A 14497-nucleotide genomic window follows, 5' to 3' on the forward strand; every position below is an offset into this window, starting at 1 on the left:
TAGAAATTATTCTCGGGAACAAAATTGTTACCAAACGCGTCTTTAGTATATTTAATCAACAGGTGGATGGTTGGTCGGGCTTGACTAGGGTTAGAAAAGTAAAAAGTGTGTTTGTGGAACGGCCTTAGGTTAACTTTGACCTCGACATTGGCAGGTCAGGTCCAAAACACTTCTCTAAACATTTCAAACTATGGGGGACATCGTTGATATACTATACTCAAACTTTGAGCCAAAGTCCACTCAATGATAAGCTTTTCTCAAAATTCTTCAAAACTTTGCTAATTAATTTTGAAGTTATTGTGATTTTGACAAATGTACTACTAAGTACAAAAGTTACAAGTCATGACACTTCACGATATAGTCACGACACATCATGGCTATACATGCATTTGGCTCCAAAAGGGAATTTACCATAGGTCAAAATTGACTCATCGTTAAATTGCTTTTTTATTTCTTTCTACTAAAATCACGTCCAAAATGAAGCGAACAATTCAACGGTCAATGAAAGCCAACCGATGATGGAACACGGTGCATAGGCACGTAGGCGAATTTCTCCTTCTCCTCCTCCTTTTTTTTCCCCTCAACCCTTTTTCTTTTTGTTATAATTAAACTGATTTATTCTCTGTAATTGGATGGCGGGTCGATCCGATATATGAATCCGACCGGAGCCCGGTTAAACCGGGGATGAGAATTTAATGCAATGATTGACTATACCAAAACACGTTAAATAATTCCCCTTTTTTTTAAATACCAATTTCCTCGTCGATCGTGCATAAAAATGTTTATTTATTGCCTTGGTGACCAAGCTTTACCGGCTAAGAAAAGATATTTTTAAATTTACTTTGACTTTTTTAACTTAACCCCTGACAAGGTCCTATTGTCCTCACTCCAATCATTGTGAATTTAAAATTCGCACCATATGATAAGACAAGTTGCTTTAATTTTTAGTTAGTGTTTGGCCAATGGGGCAGAAGGAAATTGTACAATCTCTTCAATTCCTTCGAACCGCGAGAAGACTAAGATGAACTCTACCGGTCCCAAATTATAATTTGAGTGTGATTTAGTGAACAGCGTGAAAGGTAGGTTATGGCAGTTAAAAACATTTATGCCATAGTATTTTTTTTTATTACAATAGCTTTAATAGGTGGTTTGAATGTAATAAACTTGACTTGAATGGTTGGTTGTCACAAGTAATAATATTATTTGCATTTCCTAATTGTGTGTTTTGTTTTTACCCACTTATTGCGGAAGGAAACATCATCAAGGAGTAATTTAGTGAAGGAACTTGATTGGACTTAGAATTAATACAATTAAATATCTCGAACAAATACCCATGACATATTTATTCTAGACTAATATTCGCCGCTGCATAAAAACACACAAAATGATACCCCTGACCTAAAGTCAACCTCTATTAACATTTCGTGCAATATCACATTAAAATTATATGCGTGTTAACACGCATGGCAGATGATTGCAAAACAGATCTAAAGAGGTGTTGACACATATTCATTTCAATGGGACATTGGACAAAATACTAAATGAGGTTACATTTAGGTCTAAGGTAACATTTCAAGTTTTTGTGTGACTAGAATTAGTTTAGAGTAAATGTATTATCCCTCGGATTTTTTTCCTTAATTTGGATATGAATTGGGCCTTTACATGCAAATTAATGCCAAAACAATATATTTGAAAGAGAAGAATTGTCAACCATTCAAAACAAAAGTATATACCCTCCAAAAGAAATGGGGTCGCGTTCAAATTCTTTAGATATTATTTGGTTAGTACTTGTATAAATAAGATGATAGATGCATATCTGTTGGATCGAAATTATATTATAAATATGAATCATGTATGAGAAAAAGATATTGCAAAAGTGGCTTTTACATAGATACGAGAATCAAAGTAGTTAAGTTTAATAATGTGCAAACAATCAATCATGTCCCTCAACTGATGATCTGTCCAACCAGAGACTAGAAAATGGGAATGCCCAATCTCAATGTACTCATATGAAAACATACCTTGAGATGCGGTGACTTAGCTCCCTGAATATTGGCTCTAAAGTTGCCATTTACAGCAAATAATTTGCAGTATTTATATAAGACTTAGGAGCTAACTAGCTTAGTTCCCTATCAATTATTCCCTTATGAGGGGAGGGGGTACCGACAGTTTCAATAATATTTCTATAACCCTAGTGATCCGCGTAAGGCCTATTCATTTGCACCCAATTTACTGAAAAGCTATGCCCAATAATGTACTGAAAATTTTATGTCTAATAATGTGAATGTCCCAAGGCTTACGGACTACTAAAAATGGGGATTTGGAGCAACTATGACGTTTTTTCCCCGTCGCCTTTGTTTCAGGTGGCAACTTTTTGTTATCCTGTTGCCAGTAAAACTGTCTTACCAAAAGGCGATATATATATTTTAATTGCCATAGACTGGGCAACGGCGAGAAACAATTGTCGCGTTTGTCGAATTTATGGACAAAACTCTTCTTTTATTTCTTTTTTCTTCTTCCGAGGCTTGATGAGCGGGATTTTTCCAGCCCATTTTTATTTTTGGGCCTACTGTGACGAAGCAAAACTAGGAAAATTAATGGTAGGTAATCCATCAATGTCTTATCTTTTAAATATGAATTCAAAATTATCGTTTTGTATTTAACCTATTCACTCCTGTCTTTGTACGACAATACTAACTTATATTAAGAAGGGGTTAAAGTCTTTACATATTAGCAAATTTACACAAAGTCGCATGTATGCAAGAAGTTGACATTTGAAAGTTTAAGAAAGTAAAGATATCATTTGCATGTAGCGAATGTATATCTTGTCACGTTTCATAGTATTCTATCTTTCAAAAATAGTGTTTTTTTTTTCAGTATTATGCATTATATATTACAAACTTTTAAAATCCATATAAATTTCAAGCAATTAAAAATATAAATAATATCATAAAAAATCATAAACTGAAATGCTTCTCATAAATTTGTCAAAAACTAATTTTCTGATTACAAAAAAAAATCTCATAGTGGTAAATTTGTGACATATTTAATTTTTGTTAGTTTTTGTTAACTTTTACCGTCAAATTGCTAGTTAAATGACACTTATAGTTAAAGGCTATATTTTGGAGTTTTACCTTCCATAGGTGTACCAATTTATGGTTTTTTTGGTCAAAAAATTAATTTGAAGTGAATTTGTCACGGTGTATCGTTTGGGATTTTTCATAATAAAAAAAAATTATTTTGATGTAAATGGGTTCTACTAACATAACAGTTTTTGAGCTACCGTGAGAGTAATAACTTATTACAAGCTACAATTTTTTTTTTAAAAAGGTGGACCATATAATAATTTATAATTACTTATTATTTGATTTTTTATTGTCTAAAATAGACCGTTATTCTCACAATAAATAAAAAACCGTCACCCAATCATTTTTAGTAAATTTATCATAAGTGTATCAGTTTTAGATTTTTTATAGTACTAAATCTTTAAAAATAATTCAAAATATCTTTACACACTTCCTTCGTCCGAAATATTAATAGGAAAAATAGCAAAAGAAAGGATTAAACTGTATAATGTATTCTCTCCTTGCCGTTAAACCTCAAGACAGTTCCCTCTCGGGACGGTCAAATTTGGAGAGAGAGACAGAGAGAGAGAGAGAGAGAGAGAGGGCGAAGAAATTTTTGACGTTTGGGAGAGCGGTTTGGCGTACAAGGCCCGGCAGACACCGCCTTCTTCCGCCTTTCAAGGAGTGGCGGAGGAGTGGGTTCCGAGTCCATTTACAAATGTCAACACTTCACTTCTTTCTCTCTGTGTGTTTTTTTTATTTTTTATATTTGCCCCCTACTTTCTCTTTCTTTAAATTTCTGGATTTTCTTGATTTTCTTGATTTTGCTTCTCTGTCTATATAACACTCACCTTCTTCCCCTTATCCCTTCCCTTTTCCCCCTCCCTCTCCTCCTTTCTCCCTCTTTCTGCGTGCCTTTCTTTTTGGGTTCTGCATTCGCGACCTTTTGCACACCAAACACATTCCTCTCTCTCTCTCTCTTCTCTCTCTCCTGTACTTCCACCCACCACTCCCCCAATTCCATACAAATACAATCATGTTGAGCCCCACACATTTCACTCCCTCCAAACTTCTTCTCACTCGCTTTCTTGGTTTCTTCATTTAATGCCCCCAGAACTTCCTCAGGCCATTTCTTGATTGGCTCATTCACATTCTTTAGAAACGCCATCTTAGCTCTCTCGCCTCTCTTAAGACTCTGATCCCACCATTCTGATTTCGATTCCCACTTTGCCTCCCCCTGCTTCTTCGCTCCTGAAACATGGACAATGAGTTCTTTATGCCATGGCAACCGCTCTCCTCAGGAATGGCAATTCAGCCCAACGACCTGAACTGTGCTTCCAAGCAATCCCCTGATTGCTTCTTCAATCCCAATTGGGACAACTCTTCCGCAGATCAAGGTGGTCACTTCGAGTCTGCGCTGAGCTCCATGGTGTCCTCCCCAGCTGCCGCCGGTTCCTACCTTTCCAATGAGAGTGTCCTGATCAGGGAGCTGATTGGAAAACTCGGCAGCATTGGGAACCCAGGCGAGGCGTCGCCATCGCCACATTCCCTCCCCTTGTCCGGGAATGCCACCGCCGCGATGCCTTACATTGGTGGAAGCAATAGTACTAACACGTCATGTTATAACACCCCTCTGAATTCGCCCCCAGATCGCGCGGTCAAGGAGAGATTCTCCAGCGTGGCGGAGTTCACTGCTGATCCTGGATTTGCAGAGAGGGCCGCGAGGTTCTCGTGCTTTGGGAGCCGGAGCTTCAATGGCCGGACGAGCCAATTTTCCCTGAACAATGGTGAGCCGCCTTACAAGTCCAACCCGCTGATGGAGAGCGGGAAATTCCAACGGGTCTTGAGTAGCCCATCACTGAAGGCGTTGGGATCTCAGGCAGTGGCCACCGTTCAGCAGAATGTGATTTCGAGACTGTCAGATCGGATTGAACTGACGAATTCTAACGAGGAGTCCTCAGTGTCCGAGCAAAGCCCAGGTGGGGAAAATGGATTGAAGGCCTCGAACGAGGCAAATTCCAGGAAAAGGAAGGCAGCTGCTAAGGGAAAAGCGAAGGAATCCGCCCCCTCCACATCTGTCGCCAATGCTATGAAGGTATTGGTGGAAAGCTTCAATGGCGCCCCTCTTTTGTTTTATATTATCCGAACAGGTAAGATAAGAAAATTTCCATTTCAGGTATCCGAGTCTCATGACAATTCGAGTCCAAAGCGATGCAAGCCGAATGAAGACGACGGAAATGGAAATGACACTGCCAAAGGGGAAGATGATGCCAAAGGAAATAGTAAAAAGAATGATGCAAAGCCGCCTGAGCCTCCAAAGGACTACATTCATGTTAGAGCGAGAAGGGGTCAGGCAACCGATAGTCATAGTCTAGCTGAAAGAGTAAGAATTGCTTGTCAGTTTTCTTTAATGTAGAAATAGGAGTTTTAACTGCAATTTGTTGGGCTTACAATCGAGAAATTGCCATTTTTAGGTGCGAAGAGAGAAGATAAGTGAGCGAATGAAGCTCCTCCAGGACCTTGTGCCGGGTTGCAATAAGGTGCTTGATAAAAGTTCCGAACTTGGAAGATGTCATTTTCAATTCCACATATTCGCAAATTTTTAATCTGTGACTTGAATTCTGCAAAACTTTAGGTCACTGGAAAGGCACTGATGCTAGATGAAATCATCAACTACGTTCAGTCATTGCAGCGTCAAGTTGAGGTAATGTCGCAGTCATTTGTCAATGTGGCCTCTGTACTAGAGTTCCTCTTGCTTTGTTTGTGACAAACAAATTTTGCTAAGTGCAGTTCCTTTCCATGAAGTTGGCCTCTGTCAATACCACTCTCGATTTTAATGCAGATGCACTCATGTCAAAGGATGTAAGTTTTATGACTCCTTGAGTTTGAAAGGAACAGCTTGAGATCACAAACTTTCGCCAACGTTAGCGGCTTTAATTTTGCCATTTTCAGATGTTTCAGCCAAACAACTCTGTACCGCGTCCTATGTTTCCATTAGATTCTTCAGCGACTGCCTTTCATGGCCACCACCGACCTCAAAATCAGCCATTGCCACCACCGCTGCAAGGACACGTCTCTAGTGGTACAGCGACCCAAGTAGAGCCATTGAATCTGGGGCCATGTCACACCGTTGAGTCACATTCTCCACTGAATGATCTTCAGGTAAATCTTCTTGAAAGATCTTCTCTGGACTGAGATTCAACTGCATTAATTTCCTTCTTTTATTCTTTTCTCGCTTCTGGTTTTATCAATTTGTCTCTGACTGCTTGTTCAATTTATTTTCAGTATCAGAATTTCTGTGGAGATGACCTGCAAAGCATTGTCCAAATGAGTTTTGGTCAAAATTCAAATCAAGAAACAGCATTCCAGCTTCAGACTTTCCATGGTTAAAGATAGTATTCCAAGATTAGGTCTAATGAAGAAGACAATTAGTTGTTTTTCTTCCTTCAATTTTTGTCTATGATCTTTCCTTTCTTTGGGGCTAATTCTTGAGGGGTTTTTTCTCAGAATACCCTCTGTAAAATCTTTGTAACATTTCTTCCGGTGCAGAGTGTGATAGCCATACATGTATCATAATATATAAATTCTATGAAGATGAAGGGATTTATTTTTCCTGCTACCTCTCATTGTCATATCTTTTGGACACTTCACCACATAAACATAAAAGTCATCATTCACTCAATTGACTTGAATTTCGCTCACTTTGTTTAGTGGTTGCTCTCGAAGTCTCGTCACTTGAATGAATCGTTAAATCCGCGTAATCTGGTGTTCTTGATTCTTACTCATGTTGTAACCAGCTGTATATGTCGGGCTTCTAACTTTTCTCTTCTTCTGATAAAGTCTGATTTGAATGATTAGGACATGAGTTATCTTCTTCTGGGGTCAACCAAACTTTTTGGCTTTTCTTTTCCCCATTTTTCTGCATATTCTGAGAGCTCCTGTAATTTCCACAGATTAACCAAGCAGAGAAGCTTCTGTTCCCTATTTACAGCAGAGAGAATTCAATCATTCAATCAAACAAAGATAGATGCCAATTGCCCTTTCATTAAAATATTAAGTACAATAAACTACTCCATAATTTTATAAGTTAGCATCAAAAGAATCCCAGGTTGGCAGTGGTGAGATTCTGACTAGACCCAATGAATCACTCGTAGAGCTTTTATTTATTTATTTGTTATAATCACATCAACTTTTTTATATAATATAGGGAGTATAGAAAAAGAAGAATGAAGTGGGGTTCAGGCATGGAAGATGCTCCTTGAGATAAAGGTTAATAATTTATTTATTTATGTTTCCCATCTCAGTGATGATGTTGGTTAAAATCCATTTCATTGGGTTCACCGAAAAGATTTCTGCTGCAGCCTTAACCGATTTTTTTTTAATATAAATGAGATGGCACAAATTATTTTCTGCACATTACTGTTATTTATTTAGCTAAAAGAGATGCTTTTAATGTGGCTGGTGTGTGCAGAACATTTACTAAATGCAAATATCCACAATATAATAACTGGAGGAAGATGTTAGGTGAGAGTCTTGTCCCCACAAGAGTTTCGAAGAGTCTTAATCATGCTGCTATGAGAACGAATTTAAACTTTTTTCTTTATTTTTATTTTTATTTTTATTTTTGGGGTTTTCTTGTTCATCATCTCCGGCTGTTGTGTGCAGACTACAGGCCAAGGGAGAGGGAGGACCGTCCAGACATTGTTTCCTTAAAATTTAGCTGATGAGACTTGTAGCCGATCCACAAAGACAAACTTGACAATTGACAGGAAAATAGACAGGAGTGGGGTTTTGCTGGTAACAGATCAACATTGAAGAAAGCAGATTGTGAAAAAGTACCTCGAGGTCTCCTCTTTTTTTTTTTTTTTTTATAAAAAAATATAAATACTCACACAATTTTTAGGTCATTGGACATGCCACTGCAACATAGTTTTAAACTGTGCTACAATTAACTTCAGTTCGAATTTAGATGTATCATTAAGATAAGATTACTTGGCAAATATTGAAATTTTCACGGCGCTGGGTACAAAATAAAAACCCCTTTTTATTTTAGGCCTTAACTTTGCCTTGAGAAAGAGACTACTCTTTTTTTTTATTGAACCTTGTCCTGATGTTAAGAACAAGCAAGGTGATATGACTTGTTGAGCAACCTCTTTGTTAGATCCTTCCTTGATCCTAACTATAAGTAGCTAATACATGGTTCTTGCTTCTTCAACACTCATGGCCAAGCTCCTTGGTATTTGCATTCAACAGATGCATTTCTAGGTTTATGGATTTATGAATGTGGGACTTCATATGAAAGTGGTAATAAGTTAGATGACAAAACTTGGCCTCAGATAATTGGAAGAACAGTTCCAGTGGAAAGACTCAATCAGCTCTACAATTTGACCTTCAGTGAAGAACATTATGCTCAATGAAGATCATAATGATCTCCAAACAGTAGAATGCACATCCATCAAATCATTTAGGAAGATTTACTTGGGACCCTCCTCACGTTTACTCAAGTCTATTTCCATAAGTAAATGATGTCAAATGCACAGCAGGCAAAACCCAATTGACAGATTTGCATCATGGCTATCTCCTGATGCCCAATAATGGACGACATTTGTTTAAATGGTCACTCATATTCGCATAAACCAGTCTCCATGATCTAGGATTAGTTTGAGATTTGGAAGCATCTCCGTTACTCACTGATTATCCGTAGGTCTTATCATTATTTGTCCAACCTTTCCCTCAGCTGATAATGCTTCTGCACATATTCCTAAATAAAGCCATCTTTTTAGTTGGAGCAGAGTATCTGTTGGTGAGTGTTCAACTGGAACTTTATTAACTGTACATTATTGCTCTTCTCTGCATATATCATAGGCTTTGTTCCAAAATTTTAAATTCAATATACTAAATAATGTGATATCTGCCATGCCACTTGTATATTCTTGAAATATCTAATTTTTTTCAATTGCTAATGGGTCTTGAAAAGTGTTTTTCTGTTGTTGCTAATTTTAATTAACTTAATCAGCATACTAAAATCAGCTCATTAACGAAACCTTATATTTTTTCGCAGCATCCTCTTGAAAATGTGAAGATGCTGGGATTGGGGCCCAGTGAAGTCCTGGTCAAGCTTTAAATGGCATCAGCAAAGGAGCAATTTTGGAGAAAGGACAGCTAATACGTTGTATTAATGCTAATGATCAGACTAAATTCCACCTTCATCAGAGGTTGGAGAGGCTTTACTCATTGGCTTGAAAACTAGAGAGAGATCTCCAATCTTGACCATTGTGACTGCAAGATCATTGTTTCAGATATTTTGTAGCCTATCAAATTTCATTTTCTTTTTTCCTTTCCAAGAAATAAGAAAAATGGTCAGCAAGACTGGTCCACTAGAGCTATATTGCGTTATAGTCCAGTGCAGCATTTCCTTTCCGTCAATAATAGCAATCTAACCCCTCGTTTTCCTTTTCGTAAGTGGAAGAAAAGCTTCGAGCCTCAGCAAATCATCTGGGTGGGTTTTTTCCACGAAAAGAAACCAAAAGAAGAGACCCTACAAACAAGGATTAGACCTCTCAATTCACTCGATATCACGTTACATCATTCATGCTATATGATGTACCAAACATTTATTCAGTACTGAACATGATCTATTTTTTCACAAGCTCGCTCACAATCCGTCATGTCATTAGGTGTATTAATTGTGTAAACCAATATTAACGCATCTAACATTCCTACTCATTGTCAAATTTTTCATATCATCTGTGAATAATCGCTTATCCATATTTCCTAGCATTATAGGTGCCTATCGATTCGAGAACTTTTTGAAGTGTACAATGAGTTGAATATATGGAAGAAAACATTCTACTCTTTAAAGAGCAAGAAAAGAGATAGTAGAAAGAGAGAGAGGAGAGAGAAAGTGTGTCACATGATAACTTGCGGTTGGTGTTGTAGGGTAACTGGGGAGTTTATCATTAGGGTAGGTGTCCTTCTAATCAAGAATTGGTCACTGTTCTTTCACTCCTTTCAATAAGGGCACCTCCACCTTTTTGCCCTTTCACCTCATATGAAAGCTTCTCTTTGCTTTTTTAATTTTGTTTATTTTTTATTGGGGGTGGGGGTCAATTGGCATTTTCCTTTAGGAGGGAGGAAGAACAGGCTGGTGAAGATTGAAGGGATCATCATTTGTTTCACCAACCAATGCATTATAACATTCGGGTCTATCCCACTTTTGAGAGTCCACCGCTTGTTTTGTTCCTGCATCACAATTTCGACACTTCATCGGATGCTATGTTACTTTCACTCACTAAACTTGAAGTCAAAAGCATTATTATATGTATGAGATGTTAGAGGTCAAGGTTCAAATCTCACATTCTCCCTAGTGCACTATGGAAGCCGTGAAAGCACAATCCTTCGATCTCCATAACTAGAAATAAGAATACATATAATTGAATAGAGATATTAACACATCCATTTTGAAATCCATTGTTCTTAATGTGGAACTGGGACGGTCCAAAACTCAAGTGCTTTTTCTCTATTACTCTCTGTATCACTGACTTAATGAGATTACATTTCACCCTTAGCAATTAGTAAACACTTATTATGTGAGGATAATTGCGTGTGTTAGGGTTAAAGGAGAGATTCAAACACAATTTATATAATTTTCGGCCAGATCCTCTCATTACGGCCTAGACTCAACTCGGCCCACATTAGCCAATCTCATATTAGACTAATTAATAAATCTTATATCTCACTTAAACTAATCCTGTAAAATGGTAAATTACAATATTAATTAATGTAACCTACATATAAAAACTCTTAAATTCTCCACTTGGGCTATATTAATTGAAATGATCTTGTATGTGCATACCTTGATCTAGAGATAATTCTTAATAGTCAATCATATTATATAAAGTTTCAAACACTAAATCATGATGGTAACTGCATGTATATACATAAAACCTTCCATGGTCATAAGTAATTTTAACTTTACTGATATGGATTTAATATGGTAGTGTCATAAATAAATAACACCTCTCATAGAGTAATATCTTATGTATCATCTTCTTTGTCAGTCAATATTCTCTTACATTAAGTGTTATAAAAATCTACGTCACTAAAGAACATCTTTATGATTCCAATGAACTCACATATATCTTATCCTTATAATTAACATTTCTTTATGTGTAACGAGACATATACTTAAGACTAATAACCGGATGCCCCTAGTTTTTGTTCAAGGTTTACATAATACCTTGAGATTTTCAACAAATATGTGTATTCAACTTAATAACAATACATTCAAAATCATTTTATTGAATGCATAAGGGTTGATATATATCACAATGTTACTAAATGTAAACTGTAATAGAGTAAAACTGAAATAATTCCCACTAAACAACAGCATCTCATGACATGTCATGAGATGCTGTTAATGACATGTCGTTCAAGAACTCAAGAGCGAATGCCTTTAGTTAGTGGATCTATAAATCATATCATTTGTAGAAATATGCTCTACTGTAACGTCAATATTTCGTACCGTTTCTTTATCGTAAAAAAATTGATCATCATCTGTTTAGACCCCTTAAGACATATACTATTGTATAAGTAATATTGCAAAATTATTATCTAGATACAACCATACGGAACTCTCCATAAAATCAAATACGGTCAATTTCCTAATAAGGTTCCGGAGTCAAATAACTTAGGTAACTGAAAAGTATGCTACAAACTCCGCTTACATGATAAAGGATGACATAAATTTCTATTTCTTACTTTTCCATGATACTGCACTTTTTGCTAACATAAAGATGCATTTTGTTGTTGACTGCATATCATCCTAATAGCAAAGTCTACATTATAACACCGTATTAGCTGCAAGACTTGAACATGTTTGTAAATTGGTACATGGTCTTTTGTCATATTTAAATACTTGAATATATTCTTGGCAATAATCTAGTGTTTGCGTCTTCGATTTAACTATGTCTGCCTAGAAGTCCTATCGCGAAAGAGATATCTAGTCTAGTGTAAATTTGAGCGTACATGATACTTTCAAGTGCATTAACACAAGGTATATCATTTAATTGGATTTTCTCAATGTCTGAATGAGGACATTGTGACAAATTTAATTCATCACCCTTAATGATACGAGTAATTCTTTGCTTGCAATAATATATATCGAATCTCTCCAAAATACGATCAATATATGCATTCTAAGACAAAACCAATGTACGACAAGAATGATCCTTATAGATCTCAATGCCAATGGCAAAAAATGCCTCATCAAAGTCCTCTATATCAAAAATTTTCGATGATATCTGCTTTGTCTCATGTAATAATTTAAGGTTATTGCTTGCAAACAAGATATTATATACATAAAGTGCGAAAAAAATAAATTTCCTCCCACTAACTTTGTAGTGTATATACTAATTTACTTTTTTTTTTTGTAAAATTGAATAAAGTGACAATGCTATGAAACTTGCAGTACCATTGTATAGAAATTTGCTTGAGGTCATAAATAAGACTTTTTAGTCTACACACATGCTTATCTAAATCATCTGCTGCAAAACCTTCAAATTGCACCATATAGACTTCATTGTTAAGGTATCCATTTAGATTGATAGTTTTAATATCCATCTGACATACCTTTATATTAAAATGAGCTACTAATGCCATACTCACTGTAAAAGAATCTTTAGAAGAAATTAGAAAAAAGAAGAAGATTTCTTCATACTCCACTACTTTTTGAGTGAAACACTTGGCTACCGGTTTGATTTTAAACTCCTCAATCTTTTTTTGAGTCTCTTTTAGTGTTGTACACCCATTTGTAATTGATGAGCTTATGACATTCACGCAACTCAATAAATTCTCAAACATTGTTATGTTTCATTAATTGCATCTCGTCTTTCATCACATCTAACCATATATCTGATTGAGGACAAGAAACAATATTTGTATAAATCATTAAATCAACCATTCAATAGATATCGTAATCATTCTCTCACAGATAGATTATATAGTCCGGTGGTACAATCAATCGTCTTTCTCTAATAGATCTCATGAGTGGAGTTACAACCACTTCATTTTACACCTACGAGGTTTAAGAAACTTAATCAGGAACCGTTTCAATAACAATATTCTAAACCTCAACAAACTTAGTTTGTGGTGTACGAGACTCCACAATTGTTTATATAGGCAAAGACAAAGACATGGTGTTCTTCACTATACTATTATCATCAATAGTCTAAGAGAGCAGTTATCCTCTGCAGTTATGTTGAACTCCAAAATTTTTACTGTTTGTGATTCCATAATTCTTGTACTTCCATTGGAATCATAAATGCGATACCCCTTTAAATGATTTGGGTAAGATCAAAGTAATTCCAAGTGGTTCCAAATTTCAACTTACGTAATGTTGGATTATATAACTCACTTCTGCAAGAAACCCCAAATCTTAAGATGATTCAAGTTAGATTTACGTCCAATCTATAACTCAAAAAGTTAATGAACATATTTGGTGGAAACACGGTTTTGTATGTTAGAGGCTGCGTTCAAAGTGTCACCTCACAAAAAACCAAGTAAATTAGTCATACTAATCATGCTCATTATCATGTCCACTAGTTTGTGTTTGCGCCTTTTGATCACACCATTATGTTCAAGAATTCCAAGTATAGTAAACTAAGTTACTATCTAAGAATTCTTCAAGTATTTGACAAATTGCCATTTCAACTATCCAGCATCATCATATTTACCAAACCACTCACTACCATGGTTAGATTTGACAACCTTTATGACTTATTTGAGCTATTTCTTGATTTCAATAAATAAATAAAAAATCTTTAACTTATCAAGAGATTCAGACTTTTCCTTAATCAAGTACAAAAGAAATAATTGTCAATGAATGTGTTGAAATAAAAATTTATACATAAAGTTCCCATACAAGATTCACTAAGATCAATGTGATTGACCTCTAACTGGTCAAAACTTCATATTGTAGTTTTATTTTTATCTTAGTCCATTTACTTCTATAATAGTTTATGCAAGTCTTTTGATAACTTTTAAGAGTAGACAGAATTTCAATATTATCAGTCTTTCTACTCTTTCTTTAGACATGTGACCAAGATGTTAATGCATAAGATTATTCCTTAGGCAAAAGTTTTTGGAAACAACTTTTTCAATTGTATACACGACGTATATATCATCGGGAGTTAAATACAATATGTTCAAATTATTGGGGATAATGTAATACTCAATCTTATTTGAATTGAAGAACATAAAAATAACATTGTTTTTATTTTATTTTTTAATTTCAAAAAGTAGCTACATATGTTCAAACATGATGCGGAAACTAAGTTTCGTCTCAAATAAGGTACGTAAAATGCGTTTCTTATTATTATTGTTTCCTAGGGCAAGCTATGATTTATCCTAATTTGACTTTCTTAGATTTACGA

General features: G+C 35.7%; 1 protein-coding gene and 1 long non-coding RNA gene across 2 annotated transcripts; both read left to right on the plus strand.

Annotated features, from left to right (window-relative positions):
* The first annotated feature begins 3930 nt into the window (after positions 1 to 3930).
* LOC104425693 (transcription factor bHLH62) lies at positions 3931 to 6684 on the plus strand. Its single transcript, XM_010038463.3, has 7 exons — positions 3931 to 5160; positions 5242 to 5448; positions 5540 to 5605; positions 5701 to 5769; positions 5856 to 5927; positions 6018 to 6227; positions 6351 to 6684. The coding sequence occupies exons 1-7, from the start codon at positions 4324 to 4326 to the stop codon at positions 6453 to 6455; spliced, it is 1566 nt and encodes a 521-aa protein (XP_010036765.2). The 5' UTR covers positions 3931 to 4323; the 3' UTR covers positions 6456 to 6684.
* A 1945-nt stretch (positions 6685 to 8629) lies between these two features.
* Positions 8630 to 9384, plus strand: LOC120289437. The gene is made up of 2 exons (XR_005547427.1): positions 8630 to 8868; positions 9127 to 9384. It is a non-coding gene; the product is annotated as an uncharacterized LOC120289437 (long non-coding RNA).
* The last annotated feature ends 5113 nt before the right edge of the window (positions 9385 to 14497 follow it).

Source organism: Eucalyptus grandis, chromosome 11 (assembly GCF_016545825.1).
Source record: "Eucalyptus grandis isolate ANBG69807.140 chromosome 11, ASM1654582v1, whole genome shotgun sequence".
Lineage (NCBI taxonomy): Eukaryota > Viridiplantae > Streptophyta > Magnoliopsida > Myrtales > Myrtaceae > Eucalyptus > Eucalyptus grandis.

Bases quoted from the DNA above. Each gene is read 5' to 3' on its own strand.
- LOC104425693 (XM_010038463.3), top strand. From the start codon at position 4,324: ATGGACAATGAGTTCTTTATGCCATGGCAACCGCTCTCCTCAGGAATG. The intron at 5,606-5,700 runs GTGCTTGATAAA...GCAAAACTTTAG, and splicing joins TTGTGCCGGGTTGCAATAAG to GTCACTGGAAAGGCACTGAT. The intron at 5,928-6,017 runs GTAAGTTTTATG...TGCCATTTTCAG, and splicing joins ATGCACTCATGTCAAAGGAT to ATGTTTCAGCCAAACAACTC.